Source organism: Tympanuchus pallidicinctus, unplaced genomic scaffold (genome assembly GCF_026119805.1).
Source record: "Tympanuchus pallidicinctus isolate F22 unplaced genomic scaffold, pur_lepc_1.0 scaffold19, whole genome shotgun sequence".
NCBI lineage: Eukaryota > Metazoa > Chordata > Aves > Galliformes > Phasianidae > Tympanuchus > Tympanuchus pallidicinctus.
The window spans coordinates 10,196,998-10,217,783 of record NW_026294710.1 but is presented as its reverse complement, the minus strand read 5'-3'; the positions used below and the strand labels follow the sequence as shown (position 1 = coordinate 10,217,783).

The window sequence follows — 20,786 nt, the reverse complement described above, 5'->3', positions numbered from 1 at the left end:
TGGCACGTGATAGAACAGCGAACTTAATGTAAAAGTGCCTTTTAGCCGCTTGAAATGTGCGCTACCACCGCTGCTTCGGTATCGTTTACTTAAGATTGTTTTTTCTTGCTGCTTTCACTCAACGGGAAGGCAGGGACCGAGCGCCGAGCCACGCCGCCGCTCGAGGAAAGGCGCCGCGCTCACAGCCGACGAGGGAACGGCCCGCCGTGAGGAAGAGCCGCGCGGGCGCCGGGAGGCGGCCGTTACCACAGCACCGCCCTCCCCCCTCCCCCCTCTCCCGCCGCCTGCGGCCCTGCGCGGCCCCTCCAAGATGGAGGGCTGGCGAGGAGGTGAGGGCGCGGCGGCGGCGGCGGTTCGGGCCGCGGCACGGGATGGTGGACGGTTCCTCCGGCGGCGCCTCGCCTCGATCTCTCCTCCCTTCTCCTCGCGCTGGGCGGGCCGAGCGGGAGCGCGAGGGGAGGCCGCGGAACCGCCGCCGAGCTCCGCGGGACCGTTACCGCCGCCCGCTTCGCGCCGGGGGACGGCCGGGGGCCTCGCGCGCTCCCTGGGCCGGGCCGGGCCGGGGGGGGCGGGGGCGCCTGAGGTGAAGACGCGGCGCGCGAGGGGCGGCCGGGGCGAGGCCTGATCCTTCCCTGCCCGCTCGCCCTCCGGGGCGCTTCCATTACACGGCAGTTATCCCGTCCCGTTCCTCGTGCGGTTTCCATTTGCAGAAGTCTGGTGCTGCGGCGTCTGCCCTCCGGTAGCGTTGTTTTTTTGTGTGTATCGCTACGCGCACATCCGTGCCCGAGGAAGGCTCAGGGAGGGAGCCGTTGTGTTTGGCTTTGCCCCTTAGAGCAGCGCTCAGTGAGACGTGTGGCTGCGCACGGGGCGGTAACGTGGGGACTCCGGGGTGAGGCGAAGCAGTGCGGGATGGTTTCCGTTCAGCCGAGACATTAAAGAGGATTCTTTACCGGTTTTCTTATTGTAGCTTGGTATGTGCCATGTCTAGCTTCACATGAGACCCTCCAAGAATTATGTAGGAAGGAAAATCTGAGATGTAAATCCATTGGAATCACCAACAAGAGTCTAAAGAGTTATGAGGTGGAATATTTGTGTGACTACAAGGTAGAAGAGGTAAGAGAAACACGCAGACCGACCTGATCGCTCTTTCAGCTGCAATTCGGAAGCCAGACCGAGGTGGCTGTACTCGTGATGTAAAGCAGCAGGCTGTCAGCGCGAGGCTGTTGATGACACCGAACAAAATACCTTCTGAACTTTGCAAACAGAAAGTGGCGTAGCTGAGCATGTTCAGCGTGCTGGAGGAAGCCTTTCTGTTCTGAAATTATGGAGATTTTGGAGCATAAAATGTTTTGCCTTGTATCTAGAAGTAAAGCAAAACGCTGACGCTTTTAGGTTGTAACTTGTTATGTATTACGATGCTTCTGTTTGCAGCTAACTGTATATTTTTCTCTGCAGTGTTGTAGTCTGTTTGAAGAGTTAGGGCTGTGTGCTGCAACTGGATTCCTGCGGCTTGGTCTTGCCATTGAAATTCAGCATCAGGATTTGACCTTTTTACAGTTATTACAGTGGGCCCTTCTAAAATGAATACCAAGCATGTGCTTCTTGACTGTAAATACAGCATTAAGCATTTTGAACAGATTGCTTCTTTAGGAGCACAGTTGATATAGGACAAACAGTGTTAGGTGTTAGATAAGTTTAGGATTTGTTGGGTTTTTTTGTGTGATACAACTGTATTCTTCCTATGCTTGTAATTCATACAGCCAGATAGCATAACTTAACTGCTTTAAGACACTAGCATCCCCCTGCTTAACCGTTTGTGATGAGATCTTCACAGCTGTGTATTTCTGTGCCCCTTGAGCTGATACGTAAAGTGCACAGAATTGTGCTCTAAATTAACTTGCAAACAGAAAAGTTGTTTTTTCCTTTTCTCCTAGTTGTAATTGTTACGTGGACATCTAGACCTTTCTGTACCGTACTCTAGCACTCTATGATGTTGTATTTTGGTGAATTGAATCATGGCTAAATCTGTTATCTGTTTCTGTATTTAAAGGGCAAAGAATATTATCTTGTGAAATGGAAAGGATGGCCAGAATCTTCAAATACTTGGGAACCTCAGAAAAATCTGAAATGCCCAAAACTTCTTGAAAACTTTCTTAGTGACAAGGACGAATACTTATCTCGGATGAAAGAAGGCAAAGCACTGAAAGTGAGAAACAGTGTTAAAGCTTTGAAACCTGCAGTTGCAGATTACATTGTAAAGAAGGCTAAACAAAGAATAGCTCTGCAGAGATGGAAAGAAGAACTCAACAGGAAAAAGAATCATAAAGGAATGATTCTGGTAGAAAACACTGTGGATCTTGAAGGTCCTCCTATAGACTTCTATTACATTAATGAGTATAAGCCTGCTCCGGGGATAAATGTAATAAATGGAATAACAACTGGCTGTGAATGCTCAGACTGCCCTGCCGAGAAGTGCTGTCCAAAGGAAGCTGGTTTTATTTTGGCTTACAATAAACGAAAGAAGCTGAAAATCCAGCCTGGCTTGCCCATCTATGAATGCAATTCATTTTGCAGGTGTGGTCCTGACTGCCCTAATAGGATAGTACAGAAAGGCACACAATATTCTCTTTGCATCTTCAGAACTAACAACGGCCGAGGCTGGGGAGTGAAAACCCTCCAGAAAATTAAGACCAACAGTTTTGTGATGGAATATGTTGGAGAGGTATGTATTTATCTCATACGGGTTATTTTGAAGGAGAAAACAGGAGAAAATCTTGATGAGCTTTCTCTCAGTTTCATCACTTCCTGACTTCAGCTGTATAAGTCTACTTTTGAGTAGAAGAATACACTGAATAGACATTTGTGCTGGCAGTAAAATCATATTGTCCAAAACGTCCTCTATTCCAGAGGCTGGATAAGAAGAGAACACATCTTTTGTGTCAGTAAATAAGTACTTTTGATAATTATTTCAAAATATCAGCATTTCTAAAAGTGGATCCTCCTTTTCATTCTTGGCAGTCGCATTCTTCTTTCCTTCCATATCTTTATTGTAGTTCCTGCTGTTCCCCAGGCACAGTTGTTACCAGACTCTGCACCCAGTCTGTCAGTCCCATTTCTGTTCTGTCTGCACAGCCTCTCTCATGCTATTTCAGAACAGAATTTAGTGCTGTAAAATACAGAGCTCGAGTTCCTCTTATTACTTTGTGTTACCTGGTTCAGCCTCTGTTACGCTTCAGGGCCCTTTGCATCAGCTGTTCCTGGCAGCCTCTCCAATCCTGTCTGTTGCTTTTCTGCCATGTATCTGCTTTGCTGATACGATGACTCAAAACAATTCATTCTGTCCCTGCTACAAATTCTTATGGTCTTCACTGTATTACCTCCATGCTTCCTGCCCCAAGTCTTGTCAGGTTTGTACCCTTTAAATTAATTCCTGTGAGCATGCAGGAGGCTGCTGTGATTGCAGAACTACGTTGCTTAAAGCAAAGATGTGGCCTGTCAGAAAAATCAAATATTTTTCTCCCTTACTTTTTATGTCTGTCCTGCTGCCAAACTGTGATTTCTTTGCTGATTGTGCACAATGGGATACCTTTAACACAGTGGGCTGCAGACAAAGTTTTTAAAGCTGTGGCTTCTGTCAAACATTGCTGTAGTTCTTCTGCTCCTTTGGGGATCCTCTGGATTTCCACCTCTGGTTAGCATTTACCAACATCCAAATATTTAACTTGGGTGATGATATTTTTGTTTGTTCCTGAGTCACAGTGCTGTGCATCAGCCATAGACAAGTTACATCCAGAGAAGCTGCAGTCACTAATTAATTAATTTAGCTCTATACATGTATTCTTTATTCATTATATACAGAATACTACTATTTCAACTTGAAAAAAAAGGAAATGTGGTATTTTTCCTAAGCAAAATTTTTCTAACTCGTGATTTTAACTTTTATTTTAATTTAGTAATAGTTAATAATATGATGCAGGTTTCTCTTTGTTTTTATATTTTTGTAGGTGATTACAAGTGAGGAAGCAGAGAGACGAGGCCAATTCTATGACAACCAGGGAAATACATACTTGTTTGATTTGGACTATGACTCAGATGAGTTTACAGTAGATGCAGCTCGATATGGAAACGTGTCCCACTTCGTGAATCACAGTGTAAGGCCTCGGTTTATATCCTGAGTACTTGGAGCATTATCCTAATTGGGCCAGAAACATCTTCTCCTACTGCTAATATTTACACAGTGTGTTCAGTGGTGTGTTCACCATTCTTTCCGAAGTTTTTCATGCCAACGCAGTGCAGGCAGTAGCACAGTGTACTGAGTAGAATGCAGAACTTGTACTCAGAGTGAGAGTACATACAAATGTCTAGGAGCATCAGGGTGCACAACGTGAGCATGTGGTTGTAGGGCAGTCACTGAATCTGCTGGTTCTAGACAACCAAAATAGGGTTGGTTTGTTTGTTGAAGTGACTGAAAGGCCTAATGTGAGAAATTCTTAATCAAATTAGTGAGGAGTCAGAGATGATGGAACTGCTCCATTGTTTTGCAGCAGAGCAGGGTTTCTAGGGATGTGAAATGTCATCCATCAAACATTAGTAGCTGGAAAAAAGAAAAATTCCTATGCATTCTTCGGTATTTCTCTTCTGTGAGCAACTTTTTTCCTTCTCAGTGTGAAATGTAAACTTGCCAGGGTGCAAAAAAGTTGGTTTTAGACAAGAAATTTTTTGTTGTGTTTTATTTGCTGTTGAACTGAAGTACATGAAAAAATGAAACCTGCACTGCGTTAGTAAAGAAATTCTAGTGATGTTTAGTTCAGTAATGCTGTGCTTGTTACTGATGTATGCAGTCTCTGTTCTACAAATACAGTACACTCGCATCTTCAGATCTGTGAGCCCATGCCATCATTGGTATTTCATGCAGGCTTGGTGGGGAAAAGCATGAAAAGTTTTAGGTACGGCCTGCTCTTCGCTTTTGGGAATGGAAATGAAGTGTTCTTGCACTTGTAAAGTTAGAAGTCTAACTTCAAGGTTGGCTTTGTCATATAGGATGTGTTTTTCTTTTAAAAAGCACGTGTGCAGTTTAACAAGTGTTTTAGTGACTGCTGTCTTCTGAAACTTCATCTGTCAAAAATGAGAAAGCAGCTTATAGCTTGTGCTTAGTTTGCCTGACACTGCTCCTCCTGCCTGTAACGGATCATTCAAAGCTCAGATTAGCAATTAAAAATAGTTACCTGCAGTATGAGAATATTATTTCTGGCCTAGAAGCAATGTTTACACTCCTTATTTTGCATCTATGTTTGTGTGGCTTAAGGTGCGAGGTTGTTTCTTCTTTCAGCTTATTATTGGTTTTATTATTAGGCTTATTAATTATTTTTGTGGATTTAATAAGTAGATCTTAACCTTGGTCTCATTTGTTGCCATATTTTGGAGTTACAATTATTTTACATAGGCTGTCAGGTATTATTATAGTCTTTGTGCTGTGTGAAAGTTGCCTTCGAAAGTGCTCTGCTTTAAGCTCTGAATGTTCTGCTTTAATGCTACTTCAGAACTGTTGATTTCAGAAGATAGATGACTAGATTTTTAGACTTCTGTCACTAAGAACCATTTCTCCTTCTGCTGAATACTTCAGTGAAACGTACTGTGCATTTTTTTAACAGAAACTACACTAATTTTTGCTTCACAGTGTGATCCCAATCTTCAAGTCTTCAATGTATTTATCGATAACCTTGACCTGCGTCTTCCTCGAATAGCACTGTTTTCCACAAGAACCATCAAGGCTGGAGAAGAGCTGACATTTGACTACCAGATGAAAGGTCTGCAGGTTTTACGTTGCTCTTGAGGGAAGTAGGGGGCACTGGCTAATTTTGTTGCAGTCTGACTAATGTCAATGTTTTAGGTCAGGCATTGCATCTCACTAGAACAGATGTCCCTCACTGACAGCGCAGACAGCGCACAACCAGAAGCTTTGTGTGCACCTCTAGTGCATTACTTCCTTCAGCACTCCTGGTTCAGAGCAAGGGGTTGTGGTTGGAACCTCTGACAAGGTAGCTTGCTTTAAAGATTTGTCACAGGGCTGCTCAAAATAATGGTCAAGACAAAAAACGTATTTGGAGACGTTTAGAAAAGCTTCCCCTTATTGAAGCTGGCATTTCAGGTAAACCACTTTTTAAAGAATCTCCTGAGAAGCAGCTGCTTCTAACTGACAGTTATGAAGGCAGTTGTAACAGCCGAGTGAAGTAAGGTACCATAGGTGTGTACAGGGATTGTTATGCAGAGACTTCAGGAAGAAATATTCTTGGTGAAATATTACCAGCTTCTTTGATAACTGATTTTCCATTCAGTAATTCCTTTTTTTTTTTCCCAGTGCAGTATAAAACATTTGAATCTGGTTGGCAGTGGTGTTCTGTGTGTCAAGTGTGCATGCTTGCAAACCACTAAGCCACAACGTATTGTTTTCCCAGCTGTTTAATTTCCAAAGAAGTATTTTTATGCTCCAGAGCTGTACCACATTCTTGCAGAAGCTCTCTTTCAATATTGACCAAGTTCTTTTATTGAAATCTCTTTTAAAACTTCCCTTTTCTTTTTGTGGTGCCTGTAACAGTGATGTTCAAGGCAGACTGCAGTCTCAGCTGACCAGTATATGCCGATAAGCTTGAGCCTAAAGGGCCTGAGTTCACTGAGCTTTGGATCCTGACATGTGTGACAAGTGTTGGATAAGCAGTTGTAATGTGGGTGTTGGTAGAATTCAGCATAGCTTCACACACAATTTTTTTAAGAGCTGGGGTGGTAGAAGGCTTCTTGAAGCCATTTCTCTGTCTTGAATTCCTAGCTCAATTTCAGTCTTTCCATTAAAATGTCCTTATTTGTGTTTGTCTGTGTCACAGGTTCTATAGATCTGACTTCAGACTCTGCTGATGGTCTGAGCCCATCCAGAAAGAGGATCAGAACAGTCTGTAAATGTGGAGCTGTGTGTTGCAGAGGTTATCTCAACTGAGTTTGAGTACCCAAAGTCACAAATACTTTGTTCTCTTCTCAAAGAGTTTTAAGGAGACTCTTCTTTCATACATACATTATTCTTACAGCTTATGTAAACAGATACAACGAAAACAAGATGTTATGTTTGTAAGTGAAATGGCATTGGCCAAAGAAAGAGATCTAGTGTTTCAGGTTGAAACTGATAATGTGGATTAAAATTTAATTTTTCTATCATCGTTATTTGGGAAGCAGTAAACTATATGGTAAGAAAATTCTCTAACATGTACCTTGATTTGAATATTAAATGTAAGCTCACAGCGGTAGGCCTTTTAGGAGCTGATTTCAGTGAGATAAAGTGGTGTTGCATATTTTCTGTACCTTGCAAAGAAGGTATTAGAAGGCATTCAATTTGAGTCCTAAATCATAGCAGACAGTTCCTTTTTTTTTCTTTCTTTCTTTTTTTTTTTTTTTTTTTTTGTGCTGGTGTGTAAAAGAAAGGCTGAGAGAGTCAAAAAGAGAGAGTAAGCAATAACATCTGTGGCACCACGATGAGAGGCATCAGAGCACGACTGGAAGGCGGCTCAGAGGGGTGCAAACTGGAAAAGCTCCATTGAATTCCACACAGTAAAATCGTCGGCGTTCGTTGAGTCTGGGGGTCTTAAACATCTTCACCTGATGTCATGTTGTTCGGAAGCTTTATGAATAGCATTTCTTAAATCGTTACGTTCTGACTTTTAGTTCAGGTTCTGTAGGAGGTCTTCTTTTCTGCACAGAGTTTGTAAATGTTGGGTTATTATTGGTAACACACACTGTTTTGTTTTCATTGCAGAAATTTGGCAGTCATTGCTGAAAAAAAAAATACTGGCTACAGTTTGGGAATAGAAAACAAAGTAATTAAAGGAAAGCAGCCTGTTGCCCATCAACACTGATGCATTCTGCAGATATACTTAGTTATCTGTTAGGTGTAGAAATAGCCTGGGAATTGATTTGTATTAACAGTTGTTTTTGCTTAAGTTTTTACATACTGTGACTTTATTTTTTTTTTTTAATCTAGTGACAGATTTTTAAGATATTAGCCCTATTTTTCTCGTGTTGCAAAAATATTAACTTCAGTGAAGTTAGGCTAGGGTTGAGCTACCCATTTGCTGTAGTCATTTGTAACATGTTCTTGAATGTAAAGGCTGAGAAGAATACTGTTCTTCAGCTGCTTGTATCATTTTATTATTATTACCTTAAAGTTGTTTTGATCTGTTGGTAATATGTGCTACGTTTTGCTTGGCTTCAAAGACACTGAAGAGCACTTGAGTTTGGTTATGAGTGGAGTTACAGCCAAGGTCCATGCTCTGGGGATATTTGAAGGGCTTTATTCTCATGGATAAAAAAGCTTGTAAAACTTGCATGTTGCTTACAAATACTTGCTTACAAAATGTTGACAGTCAGGCAGAATGTTGTTGCTCCCTAAATGGATGCTAGCTATGTATCATAGGTCAGCTAGTTGCCTTTATAAGGTGCACAGCTGTTGTCTCAGGTGAATGAAGTCAAGTACCCAGCATGTATCAATTTCCTTAATTTGTTAGCAAATGCCTTAAACTTCAGGCTAGTTCCCAGCACTCCAAGAAGAGTGTTTCAGAGGATAACACAGGTTGTCTGCTGACTAAGAAGCACCGTTGCATTGGCACTGAACATCTGGCTCTTTGGCAGGAAGTGTCATTTTTTTTATGCTGGGAGACACTGAAATCAGTTTCACGGTTGGAGTGAAGAGCATGGGCCACTGCAAGTCCTGTCTGAGGTTTGTAATCTACAACACAAAGAGATACATGTGAAGTTATTGTTTCACATGAGCAGGAGGAAACTTGCTTATGTTTAAAAGTATTTGACATTAACAGGCTCAGCTGTATCCACACACTTGGATAAATGCTCAATCTATTCAATTTATAAAATGCCACTTCTCCAGCAGTTTTTAATTTATTGATGTGGAATGTTGGAGTTTAACAAACTCTAGATTATCTGCTGTCATTTGGAGTTGTTTGCTTTCTCTTGCATGTAGCCCAGTTTAGAAACGCATTCCACACGGATGGAATCTGCGACCTCCAGCTCCTGAATCTGCTGCAGTCTGCAGCCTTTCCTCGGCACAGGAGTGCAAGAGTTCTGCAGCAAGACAGATTCCTTACCACATTGGTTTCTCTGGCCTCTGCTGTGCAAGTTGACAGAATGGTTTACCACCCTCTTTGATTTAAAAATCACCAATAAATACACGTTCAAAGAGAAAAGTCTTACCAGTTGTACTTGAGTTCCGTGTCTGCCTTTTTCCCAAGGCAGTATCTGTTATCACCAGCATTGAAGTGACAAACACTGTTGTTCTATAAGGATATGTATGTTACCTCTTGTGTGTGAAATAAAGGACCTTTAATTTATGTTCTGGGAGGTAACAGTATTTTGTATTTATTTGAACTAAAATCACATATCCGGTTTCTAATTTAGAATACTGAACAGTGTTTATGTCTACATATTCAGTGCATTTGCAGTTGGTAACTGAGCTTAACGGAATACTGCATCACTTTTAAAACTCCTTCTGCTGTTTCTATGAGTTCAGGGGGGAAATTGCCAGATTGGAAAAGAAGAAGAAAGGTGTTTTCCATTTCTTAAGGAGCCTAAACCAGCCTAGCTTCTGCCTTTGTTTTGCTTTGTGGTCTGTTGGCATCTTCACGGCCACCACTTCAGTGGTGTATGTGTACTTCTTAAGAGTCAGGTAACCTGTGCTCTGTCATCTGGCTTATTGTTTTTGTTGGGTTTATTTTCTGAGGTAGCAGAATAATGCTGCAAGATTATCTGTAAGATTGTCTATTTATTTAATCTCAAAGTTAAATCAAGTCAATCTTTGGGTTATTTCTAATGTATGTCTTAGGACTGTGTACTTTAGCATATGCAGTTTGTAAGCTCAGGAACATTTTCTTCTCATGATGTGTGATCTCTAGTATTGCTATCTTCCTACAGTTTTTGACAAAATAAATTAAATTTAGTTTTTTTTCTTGCTGTTGTCATTTTTGGGGAAGAAAACATCTTATGCTGTCAGCTGTAAGAGTGCAGTTTGTTGCTGTCCCATACACGAATGTTTTAGCACTGAGAGGACTGTAGTTGAGCAATCGTGAGGAAATCAAGTGTTTCCTATTCAGTTCATGGCAGATTGGAACTGCTATAATTAAGTGGGGCTCCCATCTACTGAAGCACACTGTAAACTCAGCCCTGATCTGAAATTTATCCTACAGTTAAGGAATCAAGCCAACAGACAGAATTCTGCTCTCTGTGACTCTATTCAAAGGTAGAAACGACAGCAGTGTGACTCATTTTAGCCTGCTTAAAAAAAAGTTGACAGGTCTGGACTTTACACAAATCCCAGGAACAGAAAGTAGGCAAAGTGACAGTGGTAAAAACACATGGATTTGAATACAGTTCAAATCATACATAGATTATAGCCATTTTTTTCTCTGCAACTGCAGTAGCAGGATGCTGGTTTTTTTTAACATTTGCATTTCGCTCCAGATACCAGAAAAACAGATGTATGCAGTGTGGGGAGCTGTCACACTGAAAGTCTTTTTAATTATTTAGGCTTTAAGCCTCGTGGATTGGGAAACTCAGAGGTTACTTCTGTTGTTTGGGTCTTTTTTCCTAAAAGGATTGAAGCTCAACAAAAACCCAAAGCTGCAATGCCAAACCTAAACAAAGGAACTAACAAGTTGGTGGTTGTGTGTAAGATTTAAACCACAGGCACTGAGATACGTTATCTGCTCAGTTTAGAGATGAGTTTGATTTTACAAGAACACTGCTGTCATTGGTTCATCTGCTCTTTAAAATTACCACAGTGAAAAGTTGGGGTTTCAGGAAGTGGAAGTGCAGCTCATTTCAGTGTTTGCATGGCCATTCAGGGAAGATGCCATATTCTTCCCCCATAGTTAAACATGTGGTATTGTATTAAAGCTTGAGATCACGTGTAGAAGGCAAACTCTTAGAGCTCCTGATGAAAGAAAACACTAAATTCAATTTAGTGTTCCACCTCCAGCTTTGTTTGGTCTATTTTCTATCTAGTTACAGCCTTGGAGAACCAAACCTTAGGAGGTAGAATGCTTTTATAGTCCTTTTCAGAAACACTTTCAATATTTCATGGAAAGAACAATAAAGTTATACAGACTGCAGAAGTCTATTTGTAATTGTAGTACAAAAATTGCATAGATTAGCATAAATGCAAATAACAGCAATAAAAGAACAGTTTCATATTTAAAGAACAAATTTCATTATTATCATGATATAATCAGTTCTACCTCTTTTCAGGAGACTTTTTTCTCATTAAGCTTTCACCTGCTGCTAGCTTCTTATATAAGTAGTGCAGTTTATCTTGTTGAGGTACTTCAGCATCTGGAGTTAAGGGAATTTCAAAGTCAGAGGAGCTCTGAGAGTCCCTCTTCAGTTCTAGATCAGGAGTCCTGGAGCTGTCACTTATTTCCACCAGCAGATCTTGAGCTGGAGCAGAGGCAACTTCTGCATCTTTGTCACAGTCCTCACTTTTCAACTCACAGATGACGTCAGAAGCACAGGATGGATTCTGGCCAAGTGGTTTCCACCTGCTGTCGTCAGCGTGGCTGTCCTTGGGGGTTTCGTGAGATGGCAGAGCTGTTCTGCTGCCACATCTGCTGAAGCAGCTGAAGTCAGCAGCATTTCTCTCTTGGGAGGTAATGAGTACAGTGTCCATTTGGCTATCCCAGCCCTGGCTCCCTTGTTCTGATATGTGTGTCGACTGAGAAGAATTTTGGGAGGAGATGTGAGTTGAGTCACTCACTCCATCCGAATCACTGAAGAGTGACTGGGACCCACCAGCATCTGCTGAAGATGGGAAGTTGTCCTCATTTTCAGAGCTTTCATCTACTTTGTTACACTTAAAAAACATATCCCAGCGAGGGATATCAGCATTAGACTCCTGCTGCTTGCCAGGTATGCCATTGCAACTTGCTATGGGACTGGCATCTGGCTCATGGGAAAGAACCTGAGCTGTGTTTTTTTCAGAATCATCTTCTTTGTCATCATCGTCGTCATCATCATTGGACTCCTCACAATCCATGAAGTCTACCTTGAGAGAGGTGTAAGTTGTGTTTGCTCTGTAGCTTTCTGTGCTCTCATCTGTGTTTCTGTCAGCATTTTCAGACAGTGCAGTTTTGGATGGCTTACTTCCTTCTCCCTGATATTTTGCAATCTTAGGCCTTGCAGAGGTTAGTTCTGTATCAAAGAGCTCATCTTCGTCTGACAAGGAAATTTTAAAAACAAAACAAAGCAAACAAAAAAACCCAGAAAATTTTGTTGAGAGCAAAGTCTGGACACAAGATAATTTAGTAAAGTTATTTAACTCAAAAGGAAGCTTAGCAGGACTTTAGTGAGCATGCTCACCTTGCCTAAAACCCTACAATCTACAGTAGTTAATTCTACCATTTTGGTTTCCATTACTCACAGTGTTACTGAATTCCATCAGAGCCTTCTTCATTGACTAGAGGCCTTAAGTTCTAGCATTCAGTTGGAACAGTGACTGCACTGGTAAAGGAGACTTCTCAAACAGTAACCCTCAGAGCCATTACTTGCCAAATCAGATACTTACAAGGAGAAGAAATACATCAGCAAAAGGTACTGTTTAAAGGAAGTAGGCTGCATGCTATTAGCAAAGTTATTTCTGCTTGCTAGACATAAACACAAAAACCAGAACTCTTTATACTAGAATGAGGAAAAATTTAATCATAGAAATAAAGAGGTCTCTAGAGCTGTCAAACAACTATGAAATTCTTGTTGCTGAAGGAACTAATGTAATTTCTTTCATGTTTTGAACAAGGGCTGACTCAAACATAAAGCCAACAGGTCAACAGTTCCAAGCTGGTAGGGCAGGTTCAGCTCTGGCCTTCATGTGCATGGTGCAGATCACACACACTGCTAGTGGATACTGATCCAGATTCGTTTATCCAGACCGCAGTCATGTTTTGCCAGGATTACATCAACCTTGCACAGCTGGCACTTCAAAAACAGCTGAAAAGAATACAGCAGGCCCAAAGTCATCCTCCAGTTATGGGGGTTTCCAGAGGCTTCATGGAGCACCCACTGCTGTATATAGCAACCACCAGGGTTTCAAAAAGAGGTGCTGAAAAGCCAGCTGTTCAGGATAATGAAGAGGACCAGTTCTTCAGTGTGAAATACCACACTGTCCTTCCACAACACAGGATGTGATGCAGAGAAGTTTAAAACTAGCCTTATTAGTGATAGTCTAGCATCGTGGAACAGAATGCTAAAAACGTGCAGGCTGTTAAGTACATTTTAGAACTGCAATTCAGTGCATTTTACTATCACCCTCCTGAAACCTGATTTCATTTAATTTCCATTTATCTTTTCCAGCTGCACTTTTTTTCTTGCTTTGTACACAAACCAGTGAGCACCGTGGCTTTTGGCACCTCTAGTCTCTGACTTTCATTTAGGGACAGTACCACTGTCAGAACTTCTCACCTGTATCAGATAAGGTTCTTTTGCAGGCTCTCTTCAGTGTTCCTAAGGGCTTGTACCTGGGTTCTGAGTTTCTCCTGTATGATCTGCATAACGGCTGTAATCTGAGGTAAATGAAGAAATCAGTACTGAGAACTCAGCGGATATTTTCAGGCACAAAAGCAACTCTTTTGACATTCATGCCTTTCACAGGCACTGCAGCAGAAGTGTGAAAGCAAATGCAGCAATAGGTGGGGGAAAGGTTGCCACTTTGGTGAGCTGAGACAGCTTAAAATGCTAGAAAAAAGATCTGACATTCTGATTTATTTACCTGAACGTATACAGCATTTGTAAACTACATTTTAGGCCTTTGGTTAGAGAAGATAAGATGACAGAGTTGAAAATCTGACTGCAGGTTTATTCAATTATTGCAAAGTATCTCCTTTCCTATTAGGGAAAAAACAAAAAGGAGCAAGAAACAAGCCCTCATTTTGTTCACGTTGTTCAGTATCACTGCTATTCTACTCCACAACACAACTAAGCTGCCACGACTTTTAACAGCATCTGACTACAGGCCTACGTGGTACTGTACATGGGTGCCTGCACAGAGACTGGGAGTTCAAAGTGCCCAAGGAAATTCCTTCTTAGAAACTTCTCTCAGAAAATAGCACTGACAAACAGAAACAGGTCAATAGGTAAAGAAAGTGGGATAAATGAATATTCAGATGCCACCCAAACACAGTTATCAAAAAAGCCTCTATACATAGATATAACTAAGAAAGAAGTTTAGAGAGTTGAATATAGATTAACAGAACTGCATTATCAGTAGAGCTAAGCAAAAGGCACTGGCCTGCTTGAAAGGCCGGGATTCAGGAAATTTGTGATCCTTACAAGGGCACGGATTAGGTAGCCTTCACTCACAAGTCAGCTTACTGTCACTTACATTTCCATAACTTTGTCTTCTGACCCACCCACTGGTAGTACGTTGGGATACACATTCACAGGACAGATATAGCTCAAAAAATCCTTAATCTAAATTGAAGAGAAGGAGGAACAGTTTAAGAAGTTGCATCAACAGTTAATAATTCCACTTAAAAACTGCACAGACACAGTAAGTGCTCTCCAGTTGTCTGATACAAAGAATGATATGACCCGTAAGTCAAACACTATAGAAGTGTAACAAGACAGGTCTGAAAGGATGCTAAGAATTCAGTCTCACCTAACCACCACACAGTATCACCAACTACACAGACAATCACCAGCTCTGAAAGAAAACATCTGATAAGCCAGTGATGATGACTCCAGCAAGTTCCCTGGGAACATGACTCAGTGCTTCACCATCCTCACTACTGCAGATCTTATCAGCCTTGCTTTCTTCCTACTGCACTTTGAGTCTTTACTTTTTGCAGATGAGAACATCCCTTTCAGTCTACTCAGTACTGCAAGTATACAAACCTCACTGTATGAAGAGTGGAAAGAGAAACAAGCTCTGTATGTACTCTCTCCAGTCCTACAAAAAGAAAAATAAGAGGCATATAAATTAGCTGGTTTTCAAGCTCACCTAACAGGCAAGATTAATTTAATCCATAAAAGTCCATTCTGAGATTCAGTTATATAAAACTTAGGCAAGACACACTCCTAAAATAGATTTCTGTATGGCCTAATGCTCATAGAATCACAGAATGGCCTTGGTTGAAAAGGACCACAATGATCATCCAGTTCCAACCCCCTGCTATGTGCAGGGTCACCAACCAGCAGACCAGGCTGCCCAGAGCCACATCCAGCCTGGCCTTGAATGCCTCCAGGGATGGGGCATCCACAGCCTCCTTGGGCAACCTGTTCCAGTGCTTCACCACCCTCTGTGTGAAAAACTTCCTCCTAATATCTAACCTAAACCTCCCCTGCCTCAGTTGAAAACCATTCCCCCTGTCCTATCACTGTCCACCCTCGTAAACAGCCATTCCCCTTCATGTTTACATGCTCCCTTCAAGTACTAAAAGGCCACAATGAGGTCTCCCCAAAGCCTGCTCTTTTCCAAGCTAAACAAGCCCAGTTCCCTCAACCTTTCTTTATAGGAATGCACACCTCACTATTACATTGGCTTTCTTGATCCTTTCTCCAAACCACATAGTGGAGGGTTTGATGCTAATTACATGCAAGGGAGTTCCATTTTGGCAAGTGATTCCACAGGGCAGTCTGTTCCCTCGAAAATAGTCATCATCCTGTCAAATACAAAATCAAATTAAGTCCAATCTTGATATTTTCCCAAGGAAATTAAGCCACACAGTATCTAGCCAAACCAAATTTTCACTTCCAGTTCTTTTGAATACCGACTCCTCTCTGTTGCATTCTGCTTTCAGAGCTGACAAAGCAAAATGAAGAGCAATGCCCCAGTGCCATCTACAGTTCTACTTGCCACTCTGAAGCCTTCAGCTTCAGACACGTTGGAAAGGGAGGGCCATGAATTAAAGCACACAGTGCGTGGCTGCAGGAGGCATCATACAGACTGGTTTTGATATATGAAGATGAACAGTACCTGACTGATTCAGTCTGTTGTTTGTCTAACTTCATTTAACGAGTTTCAAAATGCAGTTCAACTATTTCTAGCATCAGCTATTATATTTTCTAATTAAAAGAAAAAAAAAAGCCTTAACCTGCTAAAATTCTCATTTTCTACTGCATCAAGCAACTATTTGGGCCAAGTTTGCTCTAGGATAGCAACAAAACATCTACAATCAGTTCTTCATAGCAAGATTAGCAAAGGCTTTCTAAAATGATGCACACCTTAGGATGTCGACAGGCATGAATCTGAGTGTATCGGTCTGTAGTTATATGGCAGAGGATTTCTGGCATGTTTTTGAACATATCAAGCCTATTCACGTGCACCTACAAAAAAAAGGCAAAGTTTACTCTTAATTAGCTGGCTGTGTTTTGCCAAACTGCAGCTAGAGCACAGACATGGTTCTGCTCTCAACAAATGCCAGTAAGGAATTATTAATGGGTAATTTGTAAATACGCAAGTGGGGAAGTGTCTTGGATAGATGGAACAGGCAGAACGAACCTCCTGTGCTCCAAAGGGCTGAGCACTGATCAGAGAAAAGTAGAATGCATCTGCTATTTATGTTGTGCAAATGAGAAGAATTTTACAAGGTATAAAGGAGAGAGGTAAACGCTGAGCTGAAAAATGGGGATTAACTTCTCTCTTGAGAGTCTAGACGTTCCAGGAGATGTCACACTCTGAAACCAAATAGTTAGCTCACTTCTGAGCACAACTGTAGGCTTTTTTTAAGCACGGTGTGCACACCATTCACATACAGTAGTTCTCTGAACGGCCATTTCCAGTTCAGTTCACAGTTATTACGCAGCATCTGTTCTAAAACAGTTACCTTGATTCCAAGCTCCTCACTGAGGTTTATGAACAAATACTCATATCCATAAGCAGCTTTGCAGTTCAGCCACACAACATGACAGCGACTGAGCGAGGTCCAGCTCCGCACTAACTCTAAGATCCCATTTAAACACTCCTCCTGAAAGGTGTAGAAAAGCACTGTGATTTGTCTCACAAGCTATCTGTAAAGTGCTATGATTTGATAGGCAACATCACATTTTCAAGATTTAACTAAAACAAAAAAAGGCTCATTAACTTATTAGTGGCTTTAGGACCTTTCACAGCCTATTTAGACTTACCCTGCTTGGTATATGATAAAATCTAGGATCACAAAAAGTGGTGTCCAAATAAACACTCTGGATATCTTTTACTCTGAAAGAGAAATGTGATATTAGAGTGAGCAGTGCATTGCAGCACTAAGATATACTACTTCCTCTCTCCTCAAAAAGGATGTGATTCTTCCTCTTCATTACAAAGAACAAGTCAAAAGAAGCTTGCAACTGAACTCCTTACTGCAAATATATTTAATAAATACATATATATATATGAAATAATTCCCAAATTGCCCATGTTCATATGATCTTTCATTCATTTTAAATCCCACAGATAGACTAAACTCACCAAGAACTGAATTAAAATGCTACTGTTTTTTCTCATACCTGGTCCCTGAATGCAAAAGCTCCATTCTGGCTGCTTCTCCTTTTGCAAGCCTGAAATCCCCTGTATACAGCACAGTGCCATTTTCACCTTGAAACAGAAACCTACAAAGAGAAACACTTCCATCAAACTTAATAAACAGCATTAACTGTCATTTGTTACTTTGCTCACATATGTCTGTGTGAGCAGAATATGGCATAACAGAAAACACGGGGCTCAATTTTGTCCTCGAGTAATTTCAGGCAAACTCTGATAATAATTCAGTCAGTGTGGGTGGGATAACCCAGCTATTCACTGCATCCACAAGCACACCATCTACTGAGAACTTTGTAGGACAAATCTCCCAGCAGAAACACTTAGAATATTGAATAGGACATACATGACTGATCCTGGACAGTGGCCAGCTGGCAGGAGTGTCACCTCTATATCTTCTTTCTGCAACAGAGGGGTTAGCATTATTTTCACACTGGAACGAATACTACTGGTACTTTTTCTGACAAAGTGCAAGCAACTCTCCACAGCCACCTGCATCACTTCACAGTGATTTTGAATGAAAAGACAATCTCTTCACATCACAGCCAACCCTGGAGAACAACAACCATCCTCTCATGGCAGAAGAGATGACTGAACGTTGGTGCTGATGAGAGTCAGCCAGAAGACAGTCCTACTTCTTTGGTTCCTAGCAAACAAACATGGAAACATCCTGGGATATGCTTTGCCTGGAGATGATCTACCAGACCTACAAGTTCTACACTTAAATATGTGATGAAAAGTCACAGAAACAGTGCATAAACTTGAGATCCCTAATACAGAGGAAAGGCATTATCAGAAAAAGCACTCTGATAATAAGAAAAGCAGAGAAGAACTCATGTGGTTACACACTGTGGAGGAAAGATGGAGAACATATATTTTAAAATAGCTTGTCACTTCTGATGTTACAGATAAACTTTACTATCCATTACAAACATACGATTTTTCTTTTTTTGTAACTTACTTCACCAGTTGTTTCATCTACTAAAGAAATCTGAGTAGGAGTTTCAACTTCCAGTGCAACCTGTAACAGTGAATAAATGCATCACAGGATTTAATGAACATCGTGCTTCACATTTGAATAAAATTTCATTATGTAAACACCTAAGTAGCCAATATCTAAATAGTAAAATTAAGCTGGCTTCCTGTAGAAAGTCATACATTTCTGTTTCCAGTGGATAAAAAGGTTCATTTCTAAAAATGGAACACAGATAACTCAATCACTGTGTGCACACTTAAAAAAGTATGTTGGACTCTCAACAGTAAGCAGCCACACTTCTCTGGTGGGATCACGTGCCTTGTTTTTAAATAACTGTAATGCTCAGCTCCCCAGTCCCAGAGCACACCAGTGATCTTGCAAGGTTAGGACTCCGTGCTGCAGCACAACTTCTCCTCACTGTTCCTTATTACCAGAAGCAGAGTTCACCAACTGCACGCAGCAAGCCTTCCTGCGCTTCTATAGCGGAGATTAATTTACAGATGGCAATTAATCTCCCTATTTTGGCATGCCCTATCTTAACTCAGAGTCCTCCAACATACGTGCTTTGTGCCTCTCCCATCATATTTGTATACAGCTGTTTTGCCAAGAAAAAGCCAAAGTGAAAGACTCCTGTCATCACCCCTCTAGGTCTGACCTCCAGCTTCTCAGCTCAGCAGCCCGCTCAGAGCAGTTTTATTGGGTTTTACTGCATGACTGGATTCACAGAACACCCCAGCCCAAATTTCTAGGCAGTTCCAAGTGATCCATCCAGCAGGTACGCACAAAAGCTGAGAACGTATGGCTTCTCCACCACAAACAAAAATGCTTATCAATCAGACAACTGTCAGACTCACAGACTGCTCCAAAACACAGATATACACGTCAAAAAATATTTTATACTAAGAATTCAAACCATTTGGAATTTAAAAATTAAAAAAGAAAACTCACTATGTGATTCTCCCAAAACTCATATTTTGAGTTAGTCAGTAGCAATTCCTTAGTTACTGGAGAGCAATATAACTTAACTTTCAAGCTGTAAGGAGAAGGAAGAAAGAAAAAAAAAAAGATGAGCGCTTTTGTTTGTGTTCTTTTTAAGCAGAGGCAAGGAGCAATCTAAAGATGCATCAGTAGCCAGCACCAAGCACACCAAAACACACACACAGCCCCTCGTCACCCAAAAAAGACCCACAGAACAGCAAGCCAGCAGTAGCTGTGCTGCACCAACCTGAAGTGGGATCAGGAGGAGCTGCTGCACCTTTGCAGAGCAGGCTTTTCTTCAATGCAGCAGACCCAAAATCTTACCTACATGTGTCTGTGCACGTGTATTTTTATGCAGGCATGAATTAAGCATGTTGTAGGCGGTCACATGTATGGATATCACTGCTTGTTTGCACACACACCAAGGTCTGCTCCAGATGTATATACTTTCCCTGGAATGCACTGGCACAGGTTGCCCAAGGAGGCTGTGGATGCCCCATCCCTGCAGGCATTCAAGGCCAGGCTGGATGTGGCTCTGGCAGCCTGGTCTGCTGGTTGGCGACCCTGCACACAGCAGGGGGTTGAAACTAGATGATCACTGTGCCATTCTATGACTCTATGATTAGGCACCTGGGACAGTTTGCAGCCAGCAGAACGGAAACAGAACAGATCCTACAAAGCTCTGGCTTTTGCACAGCACACAAAGAGAGCTGGTGATCAAAGCGATTCTTTGCTTGTAGTTGAGGAGATGCAACATGCGCTCTAATAGCTGAGCACCCCGGGCACTGACACTCCGTTATCTCCGCGTTCAGCTGCTGGGCTGCTTTCACTGCTGCGCTGCTGCTCCATACTAGCTCTCTCCCATACAATTCAATACCTGCTCTGCAGCCTCCTCCTCAGGGCGGGCGCCCTCAGCCCCTTCATGTGATCTGAGGAGAAACGGCACGGCGGTCAGGGCGGGAATGGCCGCAGGGTGGGGGAGATACCCTAGAGACGGGCGGGAAGGAGGGGCGGCTCACCCTTGTGGCAGTGCGACAGGAAGTAGGCGCGCGCGCGCAGGTTGTCGTGGTCGAAGCGGTCGATGGACAGCTGAGGGTATTCGCGCAGCCGGCCCCCGAACCGGCTCATGGCGGCCGCTTCCGCCTCGTTGCGCCCGCACCGCCTCGGCCAATCGGGAGGAGAGCTCGCCTCCTGCCAGCCAATCAGAAGCACGCGGAGGGAGAGGCGGGAGCAAGGGCTTAAAAGGGCAACGGCGGGAGGCGGTTGCTTAGAAACGGCGCG

General features: G+C 42.1%; 2 protein-coding genes across 4 annotated transcripts; one reads left to right on the top strand and one right to left on the bottom strand.

Moving 5' to 3' along the window:
* Positions 1 to 233: 233 nt before the first annotated feature.
* Positions 234 to 9,994, top strand: SUV39H2 (SUV39H2 histone lysine methyltransferase). 3 transcript variants are annotated; one of them, XR_008206268.1, is made up of 7 exons: positions 234 to 329; positions 968 to 1,113; positions 2,051 to 2,722; positions 4,005 to 4,151; positions 5,678 to 5,807; positions 5,891 to 6,038; positions 6,879 to 6,984. XR_008206268.1 is itself a non-coding variant. In XM_052681041.1 (6 exons), the coding sequence occupies exons 1-6, from the start codon at positions 311 to 313 to the stop codon at positions 6,986 to 6,988; spliced, it is 1,224 nt and encodes a 407-aa protein (XP_052537001.1). In that variant the 5' UTR covers positions 234 to 310; the 3' UTR covers positions 6,989 to 9,994. The 3 variants fall into 3 exon arrangements, 2 of the variants coding, with proteins under 2 accessions (XP_052537001.1, XP_052537002.1); XM_052681041.1 differs by lacking the exon at positions 5,891 to 6,038 and having other exon boundaries at positions 6,879 to 9,994; XM_052681042.1 differs by having other exon boundaries at positions 5,891 to 9,994.
* Positions 8,001 to 20,667, bottom strand: DCLRE1C (DNA cross-link repair 1C). The gene is made up of 14 exons (XM_052681039.1): positions 20,525 to 20,667; positions 20,383 to 20,434; positions 19,476 to 19,560; positions 18,513 to 18,572; positions 17,898 to 17,953; positions 17,521 to 17,622; positions 17,161 to 17,233; positions 16,860 to 17,000; positions 16,258 to 16,359; positions 15,559 to 15,695; positions 14,929 to 14,983; positions 14,417 to 14,505; positions 13,498 to 13,598; positions 8,001 to 12,258 (listed from the first exon to the last, which is right to left on the bottom strand). The coding sequence occupies exons 1-14, from the start codon at positions 20,631 to 20,633 to the stop codon at positions 11,282 to 11,284; spliced, it is 2,139 nt and encodes a 712-aa protein (XP_052536999.1). The 5' UTR covers positions 20,634 to 20,667; the 3' UTR covers positions 8,001 to 11,281.
* Between the last annotated feature and the right edge of the window lie 119 nt (positions 20,668 to 20,786).

Bases quoted from the DNA above. Each gene is read 5' to 3' on its own strand.
- DCLRE1C (XM_052681039.1), bottom strand. From the start codon at position 20,633: ATGAGCCGGTTCGGGGGCCGGCTGCGCGAATACCCTCAGCTGTCCATC. The intron at 17,001-17,160 runs GTAAGTCTAAAT...TACACCTTTCAG, and splicing joins TTTATCATATACCAAGCAGG to GAGGAGTGTTTAAATGGGAT. The intron at 13,599-14,416 runs GTAAGTGACAGT...CATTTACCTCAG, and splicing joins GAAGACAAAGTTATGGAAAT to ATTACAGCCGTTATGCAGAT.
- SUV39H2 (XM_052681041.1), top strand. The intron at 1,114-2,050 runs GTAAGAGAAACA...CTGTATTTAAAG, and splicing joins GTGACTACAAGGTAGAAGAG to GGCAAAGAATATTATCTTGT. The intron at 2,723-4,004 runs GTATGTATTTAT...ATATTTTTGTAG, and splicing joins TGATGGAATATGTTGGAGAG to GTGATTACAAGTGAGGAAGC.